Raw genomic sequence first — 25,672 nt, 5'->3', positions numbered from 1 at the left:
TTTTCATCTTGTCTGTGTTTATATTAATGTCTGCAGAATGAACAATCACTGAATTTTAGTAATGGTGTCATGAGCCTGTTTAGATGCTGTCATTGCCTAGAAGGAAGTCAGTTTTTCTTGCCTTACCTGATATTTTCTGGCTTTAGCATTTGAATTAGTATTAGAATTTAGCATTAGAATTAGTATAAGCCAGCGACAATATTAACAAAAACCTTTCCTGCATGGCTTCTTTGCTGGCCATGCATTATTGGTCCTTTAGCCTTTTTGGATAGATCTGATGCAGACCATAGAAAAAAACTACAGAACAGAGATAGTTCAGTAGCTGGCTGGTTTCCTGTAGGGTGAATGAGATGAGAGGCACTCATGAGAGTTCAGCACCTCCAAGGTGCTCAGGGCAAGCATCTCTTGAGAAGCAGTCACACAGTGTTCTTACCGGAGGGCAGAAAATGGAAAAGTTCATTGCACAGGTCTGGTCACAAAACAGGGAGTACGATTTCCCCTCTATTTACCAAAGCAGTGCCCGAGAACAGGCACAGATCGCATTGTTGTGTTAAAGAGTGAGAGAAATTCACATCTGAAGATAAAATGGGCCTTTTATTTATACAATCACGCAGCTTATGTAACAGCACTCTTAATGGTAAAGTACAGCTGGAGCCTGGAATGTGTTGTTTACAGAAATACTATGTAATAGGTAGCAATGTAAAATGTAGTAAATGGTGCCGAAGGCAAGCAGCATAGAGAGAGATCAGAGCCTGGGAACTGGGAACATGCACTAGTGAAGAAACAACTTGGTTGCCTCTCCGAAAGCAGGAAGTGTGGACAGTGTTTTTGAAAAGAAAGAGGAATGGGCTTTGGGCGGGATCAAAGGACTGGCCTTCCTAGAGGAAGAAGTCCCATGAAAAGCTAGTTGACAAAGTACAGACGGTGACCACAAGGGAGATTTCAAGAACTGACGAGGATAAAGGGGACTGTGGCTATAAAGATTTCATGTGACAAGGAAGAACAGGAGGTAGAGAAGGCAGAAATGATGAAGCTCCAGAACTGGTTTTATCACTAAGACTTGTATGGTTGTATTTTCATGCAGAGAAATGCTGCTGAGTAACCTTGCTCTTCTCTTTCTTGAAATGTTAACCAGTGACTAATACACTTGTGCAAAACCACCCCACTCCACAAACACACACGTGCCTGGTGACAGGACGAGGAGGAATGGGCTTAAGTTGCGCCAGGGGAGTTTTAGGTTGGATGTTAGGAAGAACTTCTTTACTGAAAGGGTTATTAGGCATTGGAACGGGCTGCCCAGGGAAGTGGTGGAGTCACCATCCCTGGAGGTCTTCAAAAGACGTTTAGATGTAGAGCTTAGTGATGTGGTTTAGTGGAGGACTTGTTAGTGTTAGGTCGGAGGTTGGACTCAATGATCTTGAGGTCTTCCAACCTAGAAATTCTGTGTGTGTGTGTGTGTGAAAATTAGGAAAATTGCCCGCTTTTCTTCAGAGATATACAAGGCTTGACAAAATGAGCTCTGACTCAAAAATGTTAACTGAACTCAAGGTACATAGCAGTCAGTCAATGGCACCTGCACTCCAGCATGTTCATTTTCATTTATTTCCTTTAGACAATTCATAATTTTGTATGTTACTAGTGAAAAACAGAACTATTGATTTTCTTTGTCATGTTTTTATAATCCTTTGAACCATTTTATTCAATTCTGAGTGTAAAAAATAGACTTACCATGACACATACTTACACATCACATGAATGATGAAACAAAGTTGTAAATATACATTGCTTACTGGAATGACTTCTTTTCAAAAACATATCTTTATACTCAAAGTATTTGTAATTCCCCATTAGTAGTATTTATGCTCCCACATCAAAATTCCTCATTTGTAGCCAACCAAATATCTTAGGCTTAGATCTTCCTCCTACATGTAATGGAATCATAATGCTGTCAGAGACATCACAGCCATCTTTGTAGAATATGATGTTAAGGAAGACTGAGTTCATTGTACTATACATATGTAAATGCCTCCCTTTTAGTAGTCTCAGGGGAAAGAAGATGCCAGAAAGAATTCTCAACCAGCCTAAGTATTGTCACCACCTTTCATGGGATAGTAAAACACATTCATACAAGGAAACACATTAAGAATCAAGGAGGCTGCACTGGGAAAGTGAGGAAATTTGAGTGAGACTTAAGGAAGTCACATAGTAAATTATAATAATCTAACTGCAGTCTAGAAAATCACTCTCTTTACTTGTTTGTATCCATAATGATGTGACTCCTGTCTTCAGACAGTCACGACAAATTTAGCACTGTAGCCCTACAATGACACCTGAGTTCAGGATAGCAATTTGTACAATTTAAAACAGGGAATGTTTTGTTTTTGTGGAGCTCAAAGTCTTTTCTGTTTTGGGAGCACAGGGAACTATTTATTGCAGAGCACAGTGAATTGATCTGTTGAGCATGTATATTTATGAATGTGTTTGTAGGTGTAAAGTCATTCTTAGCTTCTCAAGCCTGGCTGGAGAAATTTACAGTATGACTAAATGATTGGACTGAAAGTTCTGCATATAAATTATCTGAACAGAAACATAGCTCACATGGATGCTTCTGTACAAATAAACCACACCAGAAAGAACTTTATCGATTTGAGGTAGATGGACTCTCTTGTTTACTGGCATCCACCCGGATCTGAAACAATTAGAATGATGCAAAAAATTGAATCTCCCTGAATCAAAACAGGTAATTCACCAAATTCTCATACATAGAATGACTTGAAGGTTACTGTTCCCAGTTCCCAGTTTCACCATCTTTCACTTGGGGACTTTACTTGAGTTCTATCTGCAGCCCAGGCACAGCTGTTCACAAGAAATGAAATGCTGTTGCTGGTATAATTCCTCACAGTGCAAGCTTTGGTGAGTCCATGCTGCTTCTCTCCTCTGTTTCAGGTGCTAAATGAATTGGTGTTACCTCAATGTAAGCATCGAAAGTGTAGTTAATACTGCTACACTATGTATTTAAAAACATTTTTTGAAATCAAATTGAACATCAGTAAAATATTCTCCTGTGATTCAGGGCTCCAATAACCAGTACAATGACTTAATTGTCATTCTTACGCAGTACTTGGATCTTTGCCAGTTAATGACCCATTGCTGCAGTCTGCACAGGCAAATTACCCCTTCTGTCTGGCTCTTGAAACTGATGGACTTTTGCCCAAGTAATGGCTGCAGGCTCCTATTCTCAGCTGGCATGGACCCCAGCATGACCATAAACATCCCTGAGAGGGTCATAATATGATATATTGGACAGATTTTGATATGCCTCACAGTAATATACTGATGAACAATTCTGCTGAATCAGTGACTTTGGCAGTGGCATAGCAGAAATAAGACACACTGTTGCTTTCTCAAGTAATGAAGCAATTGTAGGCTATTAGTTAGTCTGTGTCTCTTTAGATGGAATAATTTTTTGTGAACCCTTTGTCAAACATCCAAAGTAGTTCTTATATTTGTTCTGTTTTTAAATGGCTGCACTGTCTCTTCCCCTACAGGATTTTCCATTCTCCAGGCAATTATGGAAGCAGCAGTTCAGAACAACTGGCAAGTGACAGCCAGATCTGTAGGAAGCATAAAGGATGTTCAAGAATTCAGAAGAATTATAGAGGAGATGGACAGACGACAAGAAAAAAGATACTTAATTGACTGTGAAGTAGACAGAATAAACACCATTTTGGAACAGGTACATTTTTAAGTTTTTCAGGCATTGTGGTCTCTATATAACAGATTTCCTTTGTGTTTTGAGAAGCATCTATTTCTAGAAATTAATTGAATGTTCATTGAGATTTGAGTTCCAGTGCTTGGCCAGTTACCTAGTAAAATTAAAATTCTTCACCGGTGCTCATAGCTGGTTGCAGCACTTACATGTAACCTACAAGGAAATGTCTCTGTGATATTTTTTGCAAAATGTTAATAATGAATTATTTTTAAGTAGGTTAAGATCCTAAAACCTCAACTGCCAGAGCAACATTATTTGCAGCAGGGATTACAAGACAGGTGTGGTTTGTTAAGTGGAACATGAGACAGGAAATAAAAAGCCAGTGAAGTAGTTTCAATCATGCTGAAGAATTCTCAAATGGAAATACTGCTAATGAAAAATTCAGCTGGTAGTACAAACTGTTTATTGGCACTCTGTGGGACATTAATCCCTTCCGTCTTCACTGGTATTACTGTTGACAGGCTTAAATTGTGGGTGATGCAGTTCAAACACCTTTACTGGGGAGGACTGAGTTTGGGGTGACTGGTTTGCTATTGCACAGCCTTCTAAGTGTTTGATTTGCCTCAGAGGAATGGCCATACCCCAACCATGACAGGGTGCCCCCAACATGCCTGCATCACTGTCTGTGCTGTGCAATGTGCTGGAAGAGATCGTATCATAACAGAGATACAGACACATCCCAGGGAGCAGAAGCAGGACAGGTCCCTGCCGCCTGGCTTGAAGCAAAGGTGGGGTTGGTATAGAACCAAGTCCATGCAGATTGTTTATTCATTAGCATGCAGGGATTTGCTCATATTAAGACTGAAAGGCTCTCTGATTATTGCCACTTCATAAATTTAGTTGTGGGTTTAAGGTATACATGTAGAGCAGATCAAAAGTAGCAGTTAAATTTCATAAAGCTTTAGCATGTCTTTTAGAAATGTTGTATGGTAAACTAGTAGCAACTGACCTCGCTGCCATAAACAAAGCCTAGAAAATGGAAAAGATTTATTTATTCACTGAGTTTTTTTCTCAAGGTATTCAGTTCCAATCAAGCCTTAAGGTGTATCACTGATGTGCATCTTTTGAAATTAGTTTTCATGAAATCTTTGTCCTAAATTGTCTCAAATATTTCTGAAAGATCTTAAAATTTTCTTGCAGTTGGATTTTATGACTCAACCAGTTTTAGCCAAGCAGTTAAATATAATCAGTCCATTGCTTTTCAACCAAATCCATAAGACATTTTCACACACAAACTCTATGTCATGTATGTTGCCTTACAATTGTAATAGGATTATTTCTACTTAATTTAATTGAAGGTACCTCATGAACACAATTGTTTGAATTTGCAGTACCAAAAATGGATTTACAACTTTTTCTTTAGGAAACAAACTAGGTAGTAAAGCAAATCAAACGTAGCTTCTGAGATAAATACTCTAGTAGTAATCCTGTCTTGTTAGCAGTCATACAAGAGGATTCCAGTTATGCAGCACTTTCATTGGAGTATTTTCCTATTTATTTCACTGGAACCATTCACTTCAAAGAATTGTCCAAGCAGATCCCAAGCTGATGCTTCTTATGCTAAAAATACATTCTGGCAACAGTTTCCAGAGATATTTTTATTAATCTGAGACCGTAGAGCAGTGACATGAGTTTCTGCAGGGAAAGTCAGTGCTAGTGGACCCCAGGCCGATAGCTGAACAATTATTGGTTTTAGGCTTTTCCTTCTCCCTCGCCTCTGCTTGCCTTGTTATCTTCTCATAAGGTTGCTAAAAGAATTCACAAGCGTGTGCAGTACTTAAATCCAGCCAGCTAGTTTGCTCAAGGGAGTGGTGAGTTGTCTTCTTTATAGCCAACTGTGTTTGCTGATAGCATACCATCGAGGGGAAAGATAACACTGGATTTGCATATTTCAAATCTCGTGCTTCATGGCAGTCTAGAAAGTCAAATCAGTGCTTTGTATGGAGTCTAGAAAGTCTGCTCAGCTAAGAGGCAGTACCATCTGCACACGTTAACAGCATGCTGACTGCACAGCTGCAGGTAGCCTTGAAGCTTTCTACCAGTGAGGGCAAGGGGAAGCCAGGCCTCCCTGCCTGTGCAGAATGCCAAAGCATGGGAGGACAAATGTCCTCCCATGCCAAAGCATGGGAGGACAAATTCTTCCCACTGAGCTGGCATAGGTTTAACCATTTCTTTCCATCAGGGACAACAGCAGCACTTGTCAGAGAACCTGGACATGAGAAGCATAAATAGGACTTACTAAAGAGCAAAAGTAACAGCAGAAATAAACAGTCTGGAAGGCACTAAACAGTCTGCGCACATGCTGAGCTCACTATTAGACTTTTGGGCTCCTGGCCAGGCCATTCGGCAAGCTCGTCAGTTCTCTGCTCCAGAAACTACATATCATGGCTTCGTGTTAGTGCTCAGATTAAATAAGAATGACCTCTTCTTCTGTGTTAGGCTGGTCAGTTTGTACAGTTCTCTTCCTTTGATGCTTTCTTCAACCAGCTCAAACTAGGATGCATGGCTCTTCCAAAGGTGTAAGTTTATCTAAAGCCAATTACCCATTTGAGGATTTTCTTCTGGGACTTCAGGTCCTGCTTGGAATACTTTGTACCTTCCTCCAGTGACGTGCAGTTACATGAGACAGTGACCTTCAATCTTCCATATACCTTTAGCATCTGGCACATCTATATGTCCTTATATTTCTAAAAGCTGATACCTATCATACGAGGTGCTTCTCTTCTCAGGGCTGGCTGGTACCCAGGAAAGGATGTCTCTCTCCTGGATCTCCCTGGTATGTAAATGTAAGGGAGGAGAAAGAGGACACCTCAGCTCCTGCTCTTCCTGGGTAACCTTTTTTTGTGCCAGATTTCCCTCTGCAGCACATCTGGTTTCACTCCACATCCAGAGAACCTTGTGCATGACCCCATATTGTGTCCTAAAGGTGGATGCCCAAATCACCTCTGGCCCTGTCTCCTCAGCTGCAGAGTAAGAGGAAGCAGAGAGATTAATAGTCATCCTCTTGGTTACAATCTGTTTCTTTTTTTTCCCTATAGTTCTATAACCATGTGGATCCATATCCCTCCTTGCACAACAAAACTATATTCAATTTAATCATCTAGTGGCCTCTCAAGCATACAGATAGCAACATGCAAAATTCATAAGCTCCTCACACTTCTTGTCCCTTGATGCTAAAATATTCCAGTATTCCTTCACAGATAGATATAAAATTTTGTCCTCATAAACAGAACATTTTCTTCTGAGAACTAACAGTAAGCTTTAGCTTGTTCAACCATGTATTTAGAGACATGTTTTTGAGTTAAGAAATGGGTTTTTCTTATTCCCAAGATAACAAACTGTATTTCAGACTAGAGTGGCTTTGTATCCATTTAGAAGTAAAACTCCCGAGGGAAAATAAGGAGGAAGAAACTCCTTTCAGGATCAAAATGGTGAAACTTTACAAAAGACCTGATTATTCCAGAGACTGCATGCTTTTATCAAAATGACACTATCTCTAAACATAGTCATATAGACTAGACTCCAAGGCAATCTCTACTGAGTGGAGGCATCTCACAAAGCAGAAGTAATATTGTAGTAGAGAATGCAGTCCCCAAAATTTTACAATGACAGGCAAACCGCTGAAGGAGACTTGAAGTAAAACATCCATAAGATTAAGGGTAATCTGATTGACTGAACTCTGTCCAGTGCAAGTACTGACTATGGCTTGACCTTTGAGTCTGAGATTTCGAGATTAAGATGCTCTGCAGGTTTTCAGTGCAGCCACTGCTGCATCCGTCTGCAGAGTGGTTCAGATCTCAGACGAGTTGTTTCACTGCACAAGAGCTTTCCCATTTGGGGTGTAAATACAAAACAGCAGCGTTTCGTTGCACCAACAGACGTAAAAAACAGCAACGATAACTGCCTATAAACACAGTGGGACACTTGAAGGAGAGAATATCCAATATGTACAATGTTGTGTAATGTCACTCAGAAAGTGGTACAGTTCATTTTTATGTTTCCAGTGAACTAGAAACTTAAAATTTAGGGCATTTCTTCATTAGGTGCCCATGAGTATTGTTGAAACCAGGATCTAAAGCAGAATGACAGGTCACTTCTTTCCCCTCACATCTTCAGGTTTGTATGGGCATGTGGGGAGGAAAGGGGAATTACTTGAGTCAGTTACCCTCAGGACTGAAGCTCGCAAAAGGTAAGTAAAAAATGGGCATATGTCAAAACTGACAGCTGTATCTGCCTGAAGGGCCTACTGCTATCAGCTATAAAACTAATAAAGAGCCAGAGATGGATTGCTAAAGCAGGGAGAAGCAACATCTTGGCTTAATCTGCCCCATGTATAGCACATTTCATGTGTAGCTGGGGATAGAATTTCTAGCTTGTAAATAGTAATGCCTCTCCCAAGCTGTCATCAAGGCTTCATAATGCAAGGCAGATTCCAAATGACAGGAATTTAACAGTTTGAGTATTAGTCATCCCACAGAATGACTGAGGTAATGGCGCACACATTTTAAAAATGTTCAAGATGCATTAAAGCACGATTTTAAATGTAGTTGATCAGTAATAATACTAATTAATATGAAATGTCCCACCATAAATGCACACACTGCAGCATGCGGAAGACTGATGCTAAGCAAATCTGGTTTCTTATGCCAGAGGCGTATGAACCTGAAGTCACCGTTAGAGTTTTTAATTTTCTGCAATAGTAGCAATTACTCATTTTATGTTTTATGATAATTCATGGGATATAAACACACACACCAATGCACACACATGCATCTGCTTTTGATATTTTACGTATTTTTATCACCACATTTGCAGTATGCCTTTATGAAGTTAGAGGCATATTTATAAGGCAACCTCTGCATTACCTTTAAATGTACAGTGATCCACAATATTTTCTCAGTTACACAGCTGCAAGTATAGAGCCAAACATTATCCCGGAGACAATGTTTAAATTGGTACCATTGCACTCAGAGATAGACTGTCTTTGCTTTGAATTTCAGATAACAGGTAACTAAAAGCACATTTTGCTGCAGTTTGCCTTCCTCTGCAGCTTTTCAGCACACAGAATTTGTGCATTTCTGTTTGCCTTCACAAAGCCCTCAGAGGGTCCCACTCATTAATTAGCCTGTGTCCACATCATAGGAGCTGTTTCTGAGCTTGGCACTAATTGTTACCCTTGCTGACAGTCTCAGCAGAAAAGCCAAGCCTGAGGGCCCTTTGGAGATAGCCTCTCACTCCCAAGTTTGATGTACTCTGGAAGGAAATGTATGCATTGATGCTTCCCATACGATACCTGGACTGTGGGGACAGGAGTTGGTTTTTCACTACCTCCACAGATACTTTCCAAAAAACAACATTCACGAGAAATCTTTGGAAAATGCAGAATATTTGTGGGGAAAGGGAGAGCTTGCTAGAACTTGCTTGACATGTGATCTCATTTTTTTGTTGCACTGTATTTAAGCATCTTGCCATCCCTAGCAGCTCTGGGAATCTTTTTTCACCTCTTGTAATCCACCGTCTTATTTTAAAATTGCTTGCTCACATGTCTAGTCCAGGTTTTAAAAAATCAGTGTTGTACACAAGTTGCTTTATTTCAGTCCTGGCATTTAATGTAGTTCTTTATTCTCTGTATAAAGGATAAACCCTTTCATCTTGGCAGACATTACCTTAATTTCTGCATCTGTCTCTCAAATAGTTTAATGCTTGAAATTCTGCTTCTAACCAAAGGCTTTCCTTAATTAGTTTCCAAGGCAACCATCTTTGCAACAATTCAGATGAACCAACTGCAGGGAGAGGAAGGAAACACACCATCAAAATTAATAGTAATAGCATAATACCACTGTGCAAACAGGCATTGTACATCACCAGAGACAGCGTGATAGTCCTGGTGTCTCATAAGTTCATTTACAAGCAAAGTCCTAACTCAGTAAAAGAACAGCCACACAAAAGTGTATGTCTTTTTTTCCCCAGCTGACGAAGTCAGGATTAATGGCCTCAGTGTGTTATGAATCACCCTGTCTGGGGGAGGAAGAGGACCACTGGTGCTTCTCAGGGCTCCTCATGAATCAAGATGTTCCCAAATGCACTTCACAGAGCACCGAGGTGCTGCAGCTCCAATTTCCAGAGTGGGACTTTCTTTTTTAGCCCAGAGGTTGGCGGTGTGGTATATGATACAAGTAACTGATAGCTACAGCCTAGTGGGGATGTCGCTAATATGAGGTCCCTAGGCGTGATCCAGAGCTGCAGTGCCTCTGCTCTGGACTACAGATGGATTTAGATCAGGCCCTAATACAGCAAAGTAACATCCCAGTGCAAATCACTCGCTGCTTATAATTGCTTTCATATGCAATTCCTTTCTCTTATCCCACCTTCACACCAGAGCAATGCCATTAGCCTCCCTGGAGTAAATTAAAACTACCAGGGCTAGCCTGGGGTAAATTTATAAAGAACCAGGCCCTATAAATCATCAACTAAGCCTGAAATGTCAACATGCCATAGTATTCAACCAGTAAGATGGAAAACAACATAACAATTTTAGAGGAAATTAATGTTCCCAAGCTTTAAAAAAGTTGATACTACTATATCAAATTTATGTGTGTGAGACCATGGATGTGCATGCATAGGAATAGTGGAGTATGTACTATTAAAAACTCAATCCTCCAAAATATGTAATGAATAAAATAATATGAAATATGAATATACCTTTAAAAATACCTTGAGTATCTTTTATCCTGGGGAGATGCATGTAAAGGATCGGAAAGGAAAAATACTGCTGCGACTTTATTACGTCATACGAGTAAAAAGACTTCCTCTGCTGCATAGGCTAAGCCTAGTAAAAATAAATTAACTCTTTGTAATCTCTTTTGGTTCACAATTTTTGCACCAAGTTTTACAGGCAGTACTGCAGAGTGCTGATTATAGCAAAGCAGAATAAACCTTTCAAACTCCTTCAAAGCATTGAAAAGAGCAAATTGAATGCAATTCTAGTCACAGTAAAATTCAATTTACAGTAAAAAATATAAGAAAAAGTAACATTGTCTTTCCTAGAGAAGGTTGCACTGATTTTTTTTTCCCTTAATTTCATAGGACATTTAAAATGGAAAAGAAATGCTGAAAAGGGAAAAAAAAGAATGGCTACTATTCAGTGTTTTTCAGTCTGCTTGAAGGCAGTGTTCTGCAGTACAAACCCCCCCTCCAAAAGATTCTCATGTGAGCATTGGGACTGAATTACTGCGACACTTCTGGGTTATATCCACATAATGGTTTGAAGTGATCCTGACATGCAGTAATGGTTTATATAAGCAGAATTCTGTTTCCAAGGGCTCTTGTTCAATTCCGGGGACTAACACAGGTTTAGCTTTGACATGCTGAATAGAGGTGTAGAGAAAATGAGAAGTTTATGTATTTTTAAAATGAAAACTCTGTGTCTCAGTTTACCTAATTTTTTCTTCTCTTTCCACAAACTTATATACATCCTATTATATTGAGAACAACTATGACTGGGGGAGTTTCATTTCCCCTGCAGAATATGAGAAGAAATAAGCATCATTCAAGTTTGTCTGTGATTGCCAGAGTATACTCTTAAGAACTATCATCATACAATTTTAGAGAAACCCCAAAAGAGACCCAAAAGGCATAAATAGATATCATTTTTGTGTCACAGAAATGAGGCATTAAAGGCCACTAATGAGCTGCTTGTTAATGATGTGGATATGCCTTTACACTATATGACTGGACTGAAGTATTCGTGATTCCTGCAGAGTTTGAAAAATTCTGAGTAAATGTAAGATGGCTATTGTTAATAGCATTTGTGAAAGGGGCTTTAGATGTTGTGAAACTTAGTTAAGGAGGATAGTTTGGAAGTCAGTTTTGATTGTGCTGAATTTGATATATTTAATTTGGTCTTGTAGCTCTACAATGAAAGGATCCACAACCACAGAGAGGCAAGGGGGTAGCAGGAGTAAAGAGGATATCTGCAGAGTTGGCCATGAGAATGTTATTGTGATGGAACCCTATTATGTTGGGATAAGAGCTGGTTACCTTGTGGACTGAAGGAAATCTAAACATGAATGTTGCTAGGTAGAGGCAATTGACTGTAGTGGCACAGCCACATGCACCTGTTTGCTTAACTTTTCTGTGGTAAGAATTGACTAAGAAACATTGGTGTCTTTTAAAGAGGTGTTTGTGTCAGTGCAAAGCATGGTTACCAAGAACTTACCTACCTGAGCAGTTAACAGAAATTCCTGTTCTTATGGGCTGCCTAGAATATCAGAGTAGAGATAGCAACGCTACATACTCATTCTCAGGTTAGCAAAACCTCATGTCTCTTCTCAGGTGCTTGAGCAGCAAGGGATATATTTCCACAGGACCTTGACTAATGCATGAGACTTGCCCTTGACTAGGTGAAATGCAAAAAAGTTAAGTATTTCAGAATTTATCAGAAGCAGTTTACAATATCAGAATACAGAATACAACAATCTTTCTTTGTGTATGTTTCCTATCAGCTTATATAAAGTGAAGTTTCTTTGGAAGATCCATGTAGAGAAACAGCCAAGTTGCAGAGTCCCAAATACAGTACCAAAATAATTGTCTTCAAAAAAGGTCATTTGAGCTTTGGGGGAGGTTGCTCAAAAATTTTGCAGTAAGTTACCATTACACTCTTCAAAAAATTTCAAAGTGGGGTGTTGCTAAGAATATCAGAATTCCAGAGAAGACGTCAAAAAGCATCACTATGATCAAAAATATGATTGAACTTTGATGGCAAGAGTCCATTGAAAAGCTTCAGACCCAGGTAATTGTCCAACATTACACCAAAAATATGTCAGATCAGAGAACATAACTTAAACCCTTTCATGTCACAGTTGCTGACCTTCTGGTAGTGGCTGACCTGAGAAGGATTATAGACAAGAAAGGGGGAGGAAGACAAAATACTGACCCAGCAGGACTGGAAGGTGCAACTGATGAGAAGAGTACCACTCCCTGGTTTGCCAGTGCTGAATTAAAGGAATTCTGGCATTCAAGACCAAAAGCTTATTGTGCTTTGACATTTCCTGTACATGTTTACTTTTGGTTTGTTTTCTGTGAGACTAGAGGTCTTTGTGAAATTTCATGTGAGTTTTGAAATTAAAGTTTCACAGAGGCTTAAGAAAATACTGGAATCTCTGTGAAATTACCTTGTATGTAAAAGCATTTCATTATTAAACATCTTTCAAGATAGGATCTTTCTCAAAGAAAATACTAGAACTATGGGGACAATAAAAATATGGACTCCTTCCTAAAATGATTGTGTGGAAATCATGGCTGCAGATTAACATATTTCATTGATTTACTTCCCTTTATATATAACTCCAAAAATTCCTCTGGAAAACAACTGGATTTTTACAGTTTAATCTCACTCCAGAACCCAAAGAATTCACTAATAAAAAATTTTGCAACACATAAATCTCTTTGGAGAAGCTCTCTGTAGGAACAAATTGAGAACCTCTTGAGAACCTCTTGGCAATTATTAGGGGCAAAGGTCTGTTGGCCATTTTGGCTATCTCTTTCATACACTACATTATTATTTTTTTTGGTAGTTTTAAAAAGCACTATATCTGATCTTGGATTTAGCAGAATATCTTTAAGCGATGAATGATAGCTTAAGTTTTGATTGATTTTTATGTGAAGGTCTTTGTACTGAAAGACATGACTTGTGAGGAGAGATGCAGTCCTGAGAGATACAACACTGTGCTCATCTGTCAACAAATGAAAACAAAGAGATTTTGATAGAAAGAAAAGGTTATTTCATGAATTTTATTTGGCTTAAAGAGTAAACAATTGTGATTACAAATGTCAGTTACTAGGGATCGCGAAACTCTGCATCTCTGCATCTCCAGGGTCTGATGCTTTTGCAGTATATGTCTTTTAATAATAACTATGCCATCAGATTAGATAATCTGATAATATTGTTAAATCATACCAAGGAAAATGGATTTAGGGAAATCATCACAGGGCACAGAAAATTCACAGAAAACTTTGTTATCACACTGAAAGGAATTAGAAGAAAGTATCACGCCCTCAGAACTTATGTTGCAGTTTGTAATATTTTGCTGAAATAATTTCTTATATACTTTTTTCTGCATGACTTAAATGCATGCTCTACTACAGCAGTCTTCGATTAGTAAATGTCATATTCGTTATGGGAAAAAAAAAAAAAAGTTTAGCTTTCTGGAGAGAGAAGGGAGTACAATACAGCTTCAGATGTCGCCTTTAATTACCCTCCAAGGACTAATATGCATGACCATCACCTACATGGGGATGGCCTAAAAGTAAAATTTCACTCTTGAAGTGACTAATCATCAAGGAGAAAGGCAACAGAGAGAAAGACACAGAAAAGAGCTAAAGAGGGAAAAACTTTATTAAAGTGCTACAGAAGTATCTCAGGTTCTTGCTTCTACAATGCACATTTTTGTCCCTTCCATTAGGAGATTTGTGTCTTCTAGGAGATTATCTCCCATAAGAGATACATTGTGGTAAACCTGAAATCTGTTTAGAGAAAGTTTTACAGACACATACTAATGATCTGTGCTATAGAGAAAGGTAGGATTATGGTTTTGAGGTGTGGTTAAAAATGTAAATGATGGCAACAGCATACAAGTAAGATTCTTAGATCTATACACTGCACAAAAATACAAAACCCAGCAATACAGACTGTACATGGATTTGTGACATTCCCTGAAGGACAGGAAGTCTCTGAAATGGTGGATAAATTAATCTCAACCATATATGCAGTTATTTTTATCTGCAACAAATAATGTGTGAGTAGAATCTTCATCTTAATATTTAATACATTCTTCATTTAATATTTAACTCAAATTTAATATAGTACTCATTCTTCATATAAATGAAATAATTGTTTACTGCATATTTTACAGCATCACAATCCCTGGTGCCCAGATTCTCATACCATTAATATTAAGTGAAGAAATAAATCACCTTCACTGGTTTTGCACTATGGTTACTATTACGAGGTTCTGGCCATTTGTATGAGGAGAGCCATTCCTACTGTAGATGGAAATGGGTTTATTTCTGTGGGATTAAAGGCAGGATAAGTATTACCTGTTTGGCTGTGGCAAGGCCACTACTACCTGTGATATTTTGCCACATTATTCTTGTTCCTCTGGAGCTTCGTACATTTGTGCTGGTGCTATTGGTGTGATAGAAAGAGACAAAATCGTAACACCAAAAAGGTGTCAACATGCTATTTGAATTTGAATTTACTCAGGGAAGACCTCACCTTGTCTTCTTGTGCTTAGAATCCTCAAAGTGAACTTGCTTATTGTGTAGGAGCTTGCATGTGAATGGGAAAGGGGGGGGGAGGTGGCAGACACTGCAAATTTACACCAAAATGGAGGTTACAAGAGATCTTATTTTTACTTTGGCATCTGGTTAGATGAAGAAAATCATTTTCACTTTTAGGAAGAGCTTCTATTTTCTATTCTATTTATCCTATTCCAGTCTGGAAAATTTACATGACAAGGGGTGACCTGTGCAAAGTAAACATAATGAGGAATGATTATGTATGACTATCAAATGCTGTTTCACCAGATCATTTGCCCACATGACAACAGTGTAGACAATAATGTTGGTATTAACAATGCACCCTCCTTAGAATACCAAAATGTGGTGGCTGCAAGCCTCATGGGCAGCTCCCACACCACAGCAAGGGGCTATGTGAGTGGGAAGGGGGCCAGGAGAGGACTCTGCATTCTCCAGCTGTAGGACGTCTTCAGTTTCTTTTTTTCTTGATCTACAGAAACAGAGCTGAGATGCAGTGCATTGTAGATGCCACTCAGCATAAACTAAGTATCCTTGGTAACATACTGATGAGAAATTTAGGGGACTTGACTTCAGCTTTTATTGAACTAATTGGACTGTGGTGCTCCTTTCTGAAGTGGGTCTTGAAGACTAAATTAGCCAGTGCCACTGGTCCAGTAGGGTGCTGCCACAACTTTTCAATCATTTAATCCAGTATCAGGTAGGAGCTGCTCAGATCTGAGATGAGCTTGAAGTAACTCCATCCTTGGAAGTGCAGTGGTGCTATCAATAGGGATACGAGCTAGAACACATCTGACCTGATCACCAGGATCAGCCAGTGCTCCATGACAATTTAGGTTTGCCAGACAGTTGTTGCCATGCTTGACATAGCAAGGGCCTGTTACTGATCCTGTTCCCACAAAGAGCGATCAACACTGATAGCTGATCCTGATGATTCTGTTGAAATTTTTTTAGACCTGTGTCCATTTTTCTATTTTGCTTGTTTGCTGCTGAAAAGCAAGCATCATGCCATCATTGCTGGCATTTGCACACTGCTTTGAAGGTGAAGGTGTCACAACTGGATTTTGAAAGCAAGTCCTAGTGGAACATTACTGCTTATGTGGAGGTAGCTAAGCTCTCCTGTCCTCAGAAACTTACATGTATGCTTAAAAAATGAGAAGACATGCTAACATGCTTGAAGTTAATCGTGGGCTTTTTGCAAAATTTGGACCCAAATTAATGTGTGAATAACCTCAACAAAGATGACAAAATCCTTCTTTACTCTGAGCTTTTAGGAAATCTCATTTTTCTTGCTGCCTTTCTAAAACCTAGGAAAAAAAAAAGAGTTCTGGACTTAGACTGCCTTATTGTTCCCAGATACATTAAAAATGGAAAGACACAGCGCAACAGGTCAGATCTCTGCCTGTCATTCCATTTAAGTGGCATATTTCTGCAACTTGTCAGGAGTGAAAAGCACAGGAAAAATCTTTAGACCTTCTTTGTGGCAATACTGCCTGTCAACATCAGTATTTTATGTTATGGGAAGATCTAATAGACTCATAAAATATCAGGGTTTTGAGGTAGTCTGTAGTTTTGTGATTTAATTTCTTTTCTTTCTTCTTTCATTTGTAAATAAAGGATAATAAATAGCTTTGATTAAAAAGACTAAACTGACCAGATGGCAATGGATTCAAATGAAAGGAAGATGAGCTCCAAACAAGTATTAATTGGACATGGTGGTTTTCTTTTCACTTCTGCCAAAATCATAATAGCCACTTCTCTACATAAAAATGCAAACATATCCTCTTAGCTTGTACTTTTCAATGACTCCTTTCAAAATCAAAGCCCACAGAGATGTGACTGCAGTAGCATTTCTAGATCTTTTCTGATTTGGCATGTTTTAGTGTAGAATTCCAAAGATAATTGCCTTCTTCACCTCTGCTTTTACTGGTGAGATTTGCCTTCAAGAATCCCAGGTCCCAGTGGCAAAGTTTGGAGCAATGAAGACTCACCTTGGTAGAGGTAGAGAAGTATCAAGTTAGGGAACATTTGGGCTTGATAAGTGAAGATAAAGGTGGCTGAAAACTGACCGAATTGCTGGCCTTTGTGATCAGCAATACAAATCCAGCTGGAAGCTAGTTACTAGTGGAGTACCCCAAGGGTACTGGGGCCAGTACTGCTTAAACTCTACTAATGACCCAAGTGATGGGACAGTGTATCTCAGCAAGTTTGCAGATAATACAAAACTGGGAGGAGTGTTTGATAGGAAGAATAACCCCATACACACTGAGTAGAGCCTTCCTGGCTAGGAAGCAGCTCTGCAGAAAAGCATCTAGAGATCACGTCAGACAAGTTGAATACTGAGGGGGTAGTCAGACACTGAAACAAATTGCCCAAAAGGGCTATGGAATCTCTGTCTTCAGGGATATTCAAAATGTAGCACAGTCATGAGCAGCCTGCTCCAGCTGCCCTGCTGTGAACAAGGGTGTTGGAATAGACATTCTCCAGAGGCCCTTGCCAACCTCAGCTGTTCCGTGATTTTCTCCATCCATAAGTGAAAAAATATCTTTCCCATCCCTGAATCAAAGACAAACCAATGATACTTTAAAAGACAAAATATGCCTGTTCCGCCCCACCTGCCAAGCTTGCACTATTCTTTAATTGCTCCTTTTCTTTTGAGCCCACAGACTCTTTTCTTCCTTCAACCTATTCTTTCCTTGCCTCTGTTCTTTTAGTTCTGTTCATCTTCATGCTCTGTACTTTTACCATTCCAGTTCTTCATCGGGTCTTTGGAGGACTGTTCCAGCACAACCCTGGGGTCTCTGTTACTACCATTTATAACAACTTCTGTGCCTTGATCTTCATCTAAGATCTCGCCAGTCTCCTCATCTTAAGAATTCGTCTTATATTGTTCCCTTCATCCTTAATCCCAACATTTAATTTTCATGGCCAAGAAAAAAGCAGATTCTTGTTCTAGACCACAAAATAGCTGTGGTTGTAATTTGAGTAAGGAATAAGTCAAAAGGTAGCAGAGTAATTATGGGGTTAGTATCAAAGATATTTCGCTTCCATTGCACTATTATTCCTCTCTGACATGTGTATAGCCTTTGGACTACATCGTGAGGGAATCATCACTATCGCTTTAGAACTGTGACAGTGCTCATACCAATTTAACATTAGCCGGTTCAGCTAATCTCTATAATGCTATCTTCAAAAACTGTACAAAAAAAAATTAAAGCTAAGGGAAAAAAATGTAGTCGCCTATTTGTTATCATGATGACTGATATGGTGAAAGCCAAGTTGTCTTTATGCTTTCATTCAAAAAATTGCTTCACCAAGGACATGAAAACTAAAATTGGTGATGCTGATTTAATTTCTCAAATCTGGCATATTGTTCCATACTTCCAGTAAGCCTTGTGCTGGCCACAGTTTATGCCTTTTATTTTAAAACTAGATACATTTTAATTATGTTCCCTTTGGACTTTCTTAATTGATTAGAAACATCCAAAGAGTTAATTAAAAATACAAACTTTTTTTGCTCTATATCAAATCTGACATTATGATCTTTTTATCTACAAGATGAGAATTATGCGTGATCAGAAGTCTGAATTATTCATGATAGTTTCCAGTCTTTTTTTTTCCTCTTCCTTTGTTCAGAATTAAATCTTATAAGCTTTTATTTCAGTCAAGGTGAAAGCAATATTAAGTCTTGGAAGTGAAACTTACCAAAGACATGTAGCTCTGTGAAATCCTTGTCCTGTAATCCTGGCTTTCTATTCACCACCACTATTCAATATCCCACTTTCTATATAAGCTTCACAATATATAAGCAGTTGATGAGATTTATTTGTTATACTCCTGTTTTTCTTCTTCATAAAAAAATCTTTATCCATCCCCGTGCTCCCACAGGAGTAACCCTGATGGCTGTGGTTGTTTCTGCTAGGCTCGCTAATCCAGCAGCTCCCTGCAAGATGCTGGGCAGTTGCTAGAGGGTGGAAAGTGAGGGGGGAGGAGAGTCATCTGCGTTAAAATTTAGGGTAGCATGTGTAGTGAATTTTAAAAGCATTGTTAAGATCCAGTTAAATAATTATGAACTAATGTGGTTGATTGTGTGAATAGAAACTCTAGCAGCTCATTTCTGAAAGATGCTTTTTGAATAAAAGCTTGACTGTAGTATGTTGGACCTCTCTAAGGGACTAAACAGTCAGAATTATTTCTGGCCATTTTGGAGACATGATAATAGAGGAGATGGAAGTTGAGTCTGATGTATGCTAATGAGTCCTACATTTCCTATTTGCAGTATTTCTCCAGATGTCTGTAGCAGCTCCATGTGTGTTTTCCTTGCAGCCTCTGACTTCATCTGTCATGGTATTTTCTCTTAAATAAATGCATTTATAACATTAAATGCATAGAAATGTAAAAGCTTTCGTATTTTTTATTAAGGTTAAAATGGTAAAGAACGCTGTTGTTGTCTTTAACCTTTAAAAAGTAAATCGCTGCCTTAAAGGTGAAATTTAAACAGACAGTTCAATATGCAAATAGCGCACACACCGGATGATCTAAAGGAAGACTGCACATTTCCATAGAAAACAAATGTGAGTGTAGGAAAGCAGATGTTTTCTACCAACACAGTGTACATACAGTTCTCAAGAGGACCTGAACAGCATTTTATTTTCAGGCTTCTGGAAGTATGCAAATTTCTACAGAATTAAATATGAACTTGAAATAGATGTCATCTATTAAGGACAAGCCAACCCAAAGAGACAATTCGGAACTTAACAGTTTAATCAAGAACTTTAAGAGGCTCCTCGATATATCTAAAGTAAATGACTCAAATGTCATCTGATTTTAGTAAAAACTTAAGTGGTCCATTAAAAAGCATCACCTGATCACTTGACCTGCTCTTAGTGATACAGTCATGGTGTATGGTCAGAATTATGTTTGCTATTTATAATTGTTAGCAGTTTACCCCAGCAAAGTCTGAATAAGTTGAATTCTGTCCTGACACATACATAATCACTACAATTATTAATTAAATTCTTGCTGCTGGACATTATTTCAGCAGCTGTGGTACTGGATGGATGTTACTGAGGTTATAACCTGAAGAAGGGAATATTGCTAATTGCAGTGGCATAATTTTGTACAAAGGGTATTGCTGGTGAGCTGACAGCCAGCTTCAGGAACATGGGGAGTGTATTTTTGTCTCCTTTCTGCAAAAGCACAATGGTGACATGAGCACACAAGATGGCAGAATTCCATCTTCCCACTCATCCCCTTTATCTTTAGAGAGTCTGTCTGCTCAGTTCATCCTACTGCTTTTTGTCTCTTTGTGATTCCATTTAATGGCTCCATTTGTACACAGACATAGCCAAGTGGGGTCAGGGAGGGCAAATGTTAGTTTAGTGGACTGTGCAGCATCATATTTAGTACAAATTTTGACTAAACATATACGGTCAAATGCATCCATTTACACTGGAAATGACAAGTTTTCAGGCTGTCAAAAGGTAATGAAGGTCACTGCCTATAGCTTTAAGAATTTAACTTCAGTCATGGATACATGGCAAGGCTTGGCCAGGGCTCTACTGGCAGGGAGCACCCAGGACAAGTTGTGCTTTCAGAGCCCTGCTGTGCTGGTATGGTTTAATAAACACTGGACTGTCTCACCTACCTCTCACATACTCCACAAACAAGGAGCATAAAAAAGAGTCTACTAAGTGGGTAGATGTAGTGCTGCTTCATTTCAGAGCAGAAATAATTGAAATGATAACGAAAATGAGCATAAGTCAGCAGGGAGGCATTATGATGACAAGGGTGAGATTGCCAGGTCATCTCTGCAAGAGGAGTCATCTCAGCCTTGAGAGTTACTCTCTTTTGTACAGTGCCCATATGTTTTAAAAAACACAAATGACTACATCATGTCTCTAAAGTCACAGGTCTGTAATATTCATGCTACCCTTTGATTGGGTGTAGAAGAATGCAAAAATTTTCATTCTCAGGCTTATTTTCCACTAGTTGAGAATCATCCTCATACACTGAATAACATGTAACTTTTTTCTTCACACAGGTTGTAATCCTTGGCAAACATTCTCGAGGTTATCACTACATGTTAGCTAACCTGGTAAGAATTTTTCTTCATTACAAATACAGCTGAGGTTGAGAGGGTAATATATGCTGCTCAGTTTGTGTCAACCTTAATCAGCAAAAGAGTAAATGCATGAATGAGTTCTTGGATTTTGAGAAATGGCTTCAGTAAATACTGGAACTGGTATGTTAAAGTTACTTGTACTCAATTATGGTCTTTATTTTATCTAAGCAGCTCATATCCTCCACTAATTTTAAAATAATAATTTAATTATATGTTTTCAACTAATTTGTGTCCTCATAAATAAGGCACTTGGTAATTGTAGTCTTCTTTACATTTGAAAATTAGGCACTCCAGGAAAAATAATTGTAAAATATGTATGTATAATATAAGTGTTGAAAAGCTGCAAATGAAAACAATAATTCCGTCAAGTAAAATGGCCAGACGGATTTAGCCATTCTTTTGTATTATAGAGTGTAGGGTGGTGACAGTGTATGTACTGACCTTCCAGGGCAAGACAGCAAATTTTTATTTGTAACAGAACTCCTGGCATTGAATCTGAAATTTACTTTCAAGGATGTTTATAATGCCTTTGAAACAACATCTGCTAGATTTCCTTAGAATAAGTATTATATTGTAATCGATACTTGCAGAAAGACTAATTTTTTGATTTCTGTGTCTACGGTGAGTAGAAAAATACTTTTCCAAAGATCACACACTGACGTTAGCAATCCCACTTAGCAGAATATTCTCTATATTCACGTTTTGGTGTGATTAAAACAGAAAAGACTAATTTTTAAATCCCCTTATTTAGTATAAGTACTGTACAACTTTAAAATGTGTCGTTTTGCATTACAAGAAGCAGTCATGATCTCACTGATTAGACTGCAGAGTGTGCATAGAAATACAGGTATTCTTATTCTGGGTTGTCTTTTAGCATGTGTAAGCACTGATATTGAGATAAACATGACTGCAATCAAGTAATGCTAATCAAAAAGACACCAATTTACTGCCACAAGTATAAATAACAACAGAGTGGGAGAGAATCACACCATTATGTTTGAAAGTGAAATGCTAAATGATGCCGTGACTGACAGCTGCTTGCCAAGGAAGTGCGTGCTTTGCCTCCCCAGAACAATACGTGTGTTCAGTGTTTTTCTGCTCCCAACATTGAACCTTTGCTGTACAAAGCTCTTGGACAGGTTTTCACCATGATGAGAGAAGTGGAAGTAGTACTTCAAGCTTCCCCAATGCTTTCTTTCTGACCAGTGAATGTTATATGCCACACTACAACAGGGCAGTTTTCCATCGCAAAGGTCTGAACAAGAAGACATTTTAAAATTCTTTCCTATGCCATTATCACAATCCCATGTGCTGTCATGATAGCAATTGTCTCCTTGGTAGAACATTTTCAGCTAACAAGAAATAAATTCATCAAATTATTTTTTGCTAAGTTTTTAGCAGGTAAAACTGAACTAAATAAAAGAGGCTTTGGATGACAATGATTCCTGTTTACTACATGTGTCCTCCCAGGGTTTCACAGACATTGTGCTGGAGAGAGTAATGCACGGAGGTGCCAATGTTACTGGATTTCAGATAGTTAATAATGAAAACCCAATGGTTCAACAGTTTCTACAACGCTGGGTGAGGCTCGATGAAAGGGAATTCCCAGAAGCCAAAAACTCACCATTAAAGGTATTTATTTTACTTGGACGAGATGAAATGGGTTTTAATAATTATTTAGGGTTTTTTAACCCCAGGTGTGTAAATGTGTGTGATACACATCCCTGACTGGAATATGTTGCATTGTTCACAGCAATTCCAGAAGTGAGAAAGAGGCAAAAGTTGTCAGTCAGACACAAGTGCCCAACTCATGGGAGCAAAAAGTAAAAGGCTTGATCTTGCAAATGCTATCATTGTGCAGTGAGGATAAAAACTTATAACTTGAACATTTTGAACCAGTCTTGGGGTGCAGGTGTTAGTAATTAGGTTAGTTTTTCAATGCAAACTGTGGGCTGCTGGTCAATTTTAATGCTAACAGAAAATTTCTTGTAAAAAAATTAAATAGCTCTGGATTCACTGAAGGGCCTCTGCTGCCTGCTAGTCACTGCTGACTTGCCCTCATAATCTAAACGTGTTTTCACTGCTGTCCTTTACAGAAATGCTCTGGATATTAAAGCATTTAACCAATGACATTTTCCAATTCAACCAGTAATATTTTCCAAATTTGTTAAGCCCCAGGTTCACTGAAACTGTCCTAGATTGGATGAACTAAAGGTTACTATTATTAGGAGACATGCAACATGTTAATATCTCCCACAGATTTGTTCCTCCTCAGCATCTATATGGTAAAGGGGGTATGTTATTCACTGTCAATCAAGGAGTGCATCAAGGATGCTCTGGCCAATATTTCAAGTCATAATATCTTTTAGGATCACTATTAATATTCCCATTACCTCCTTTCCTTCTCTTTTTCTTTTGATTAGACCTGTTCTTTTGCACCAATACAAATAGTTGAACAAAACCAGGAACTGGTGGGGGATAAGAGGACCTCAGACTACTGGTGGGTTTTCAACAGAAAGCCTGTACAGCTGGTAGCACCAGCTTCTTGGAAGAAGTAAACCAGGGAGAACAATCTGAGAGAGAATTGAAAAAGATAGGGAAAAAAAAAAAAGTGTCACTATGAAAAAGGGTAAAAATCCCTCTTTTTAGTTTTAGTTAGTTTTAGAAGGAATTGATGAATGGTGTGTGGTAATAGTCTTCCAGTAAATAGAAGGTTGGTAGAGAAAAGAAAATAATCAGCTATTTTCCAGAATTTCATCACTACCGTAAGCTAAACAATGCTAGAGACTGTTCTCCAGTCCTGCCACCAAGAAACATGGTGTGTCTATGCCCAAGCTGTTAAACTGGTCTAGCTATACCCAAGCTGTTAAAGTGTCTTAGCATCTATAAAGGGTGGCTGCATCCAAACTACCTGTTGGCGAGTCCTGTCCCATGCATGGGAAGCAGTGGGATGCAGGCTGGGCTGGCCCAAACCACTCCAGGATGGTTCTGGTCACCAAAAAACTGTGGTCAGTTGAGTTCAACTGCCCTCACCCAAGTCTTGGCAGAGTTCAATTCTGTAATGTAGGCATAATTCAAATGTCTGCCAAGACAGGGACAGGAAGCAGTCAGCTGAAATTGCAATCAAGATGATTTGTAACAAGCACAGAAGAAGAAAAAAAAAAGGGGGGGGGGGGGGGGGAAGGGGCGTTAAGCACAGTAAAATGCTAAAATGTACCATGGGAGGTAAATGGACCCCTTTGATGGTGAGTTCAAAAGCGACAGATTTAAAAAACATGTCAGGAATAGTCTATTCTGAGTGGTCCTATTTCAGAAGTGTTGGACCAGATACTTCACTGCAGTCTTTTCCATCCTGGAGGTGGATGTGATTTCGTTGGGGAAGGCAAATTATCTTAATCCCACGCCATCCTACAGCCTTGCTGGCATTTCAGAGAAAGCTCAGAAAGGCAAAAAAGGCCCATAATACTCAGTGTATTGTTCCCTGTTGACTAGGAGCTAGTCTTGCTTTCTAAAGCTTCCTAACAGTGAGGCAGAAGCAAAGATAAGTATTGCACTAATCTTTAAAGCTCGGAAATATATAAAGTTATCCTGGGAAGATTTTGTTCCACTTGAAAGCAATTTACCTTAAGGGAAAAATTATTCTCTATCCTTAAAAAAATAATCTTAAATATATGGTACAAACACAGAGATTACATTACCTTTCCACAAATGTACCACTCATTATAGAAATGTGCACAGTATTTGTCAATCAGACAAAAAGCATACTTAAAAATTGATGTACAATATTTTTGATTAGGAAATAAAATTGCCTAGAGATTAAAGCCCTGATGTTTAATTTATTCTGTATTTTATCAGCCTTTCCCTTCCCTCTCTCTTTTTTCTCTTTGCATGCTCATGCATTTATAAGTAGAATTCAAATAAAGTAGAAAATCAGATAGCTCTCTTGGCATGACTTGGAAGGGACTGCATTAAGGTTACTGACAATTGATGCGGTCTGCTGAAAAAAATTATCACTGTCTAAGTTTTATGTAGTCCTAGATTGGACAGCTATTACAAGATTTTTTTTAAGACAAGAACAAATAGCTGTTAAAATCACTATCTGATTCCATATTGTTGTGTGGGATGTGACATACAGTCTTTGATAACTTATTAAAGAGGAGAGGGTGAGCATAGCAAGGCCAGCACCATGAGAAGAGGTAAAGGTAGGCAGAGTCAACAGAATGCCTGTACTAGGTACAGTCAGAGCAAGAACACCCCTCACACACTGAGTAAGGGTTTATAAACTGCTGTCATTTAAAACTCTGTAAGGAAGGCTCCTGTAAAGCCTTCATAATGCTACCTTTGTGCTCCTTTTTATCAGATCTGCTTGTCTTGATCTGCACACGCAGGTCTGCTTTGTTCTGTTCAGATTTCCTGAAGCTTTGTATCAAACTGAAGATCTTGCAATAAGATGATACACA

The 25,672-nt window shown here is 38.7% G+C and overlaps 1 protein-coding gene across 4 annotated transcripts in view; it reads left to right on the top strand.

The window, feature by feature from the left end:
* GRIA3 (glutamate ionotropic receptor AMPA type subunit 3) overlaps positions 1 to 25,672 on the top strand; it is a 151,922-nt gene that overhangs the window by 67,593 nt on the left and 58,657 nt on the right. For all 4 annotated transcript variants that reach the window (XR_014697425.1, XR_014697426.1, XM_084534019.1 and 1 more), the window contains exons 4-6: positions 3,549 to 3,736; positions 21,132 to 21,185; positions 22,683 to 22,844. Coding sequence is in view for 2 of the 4 variants with exons in the window: in XM_084534019.1 (XP_084390145.1) it covers positions 3,549 to 3,736; positions 21,132 to 21,185; positions 22,683 to 22,844 (404 nt within the window). In the remaining 2 variants the exon portion in view is untranslated. The remainder of the gene's footprint in view (positions 1 to 3,548; positions 3,737 to 21,131; positions 21,186 to 22,682; positions 22,845 to 25,672) is intronic.

The sequence above is a fragment of the Aythya ferina genome (assembly GCF_964211825.1).
Source record: "Aythya ferina genome assembly, chromosome: 13".
Classification (NCBI taxonomy): domain Eukaryota; kingdom Metazoa; phylum Chordata; class Aves; order Anseriformes; family Anatidae; genus Aythya; species Aythya ferina.
This window is presented reverse-complemented; position numbering and strand designations above follow the sequence as displayed.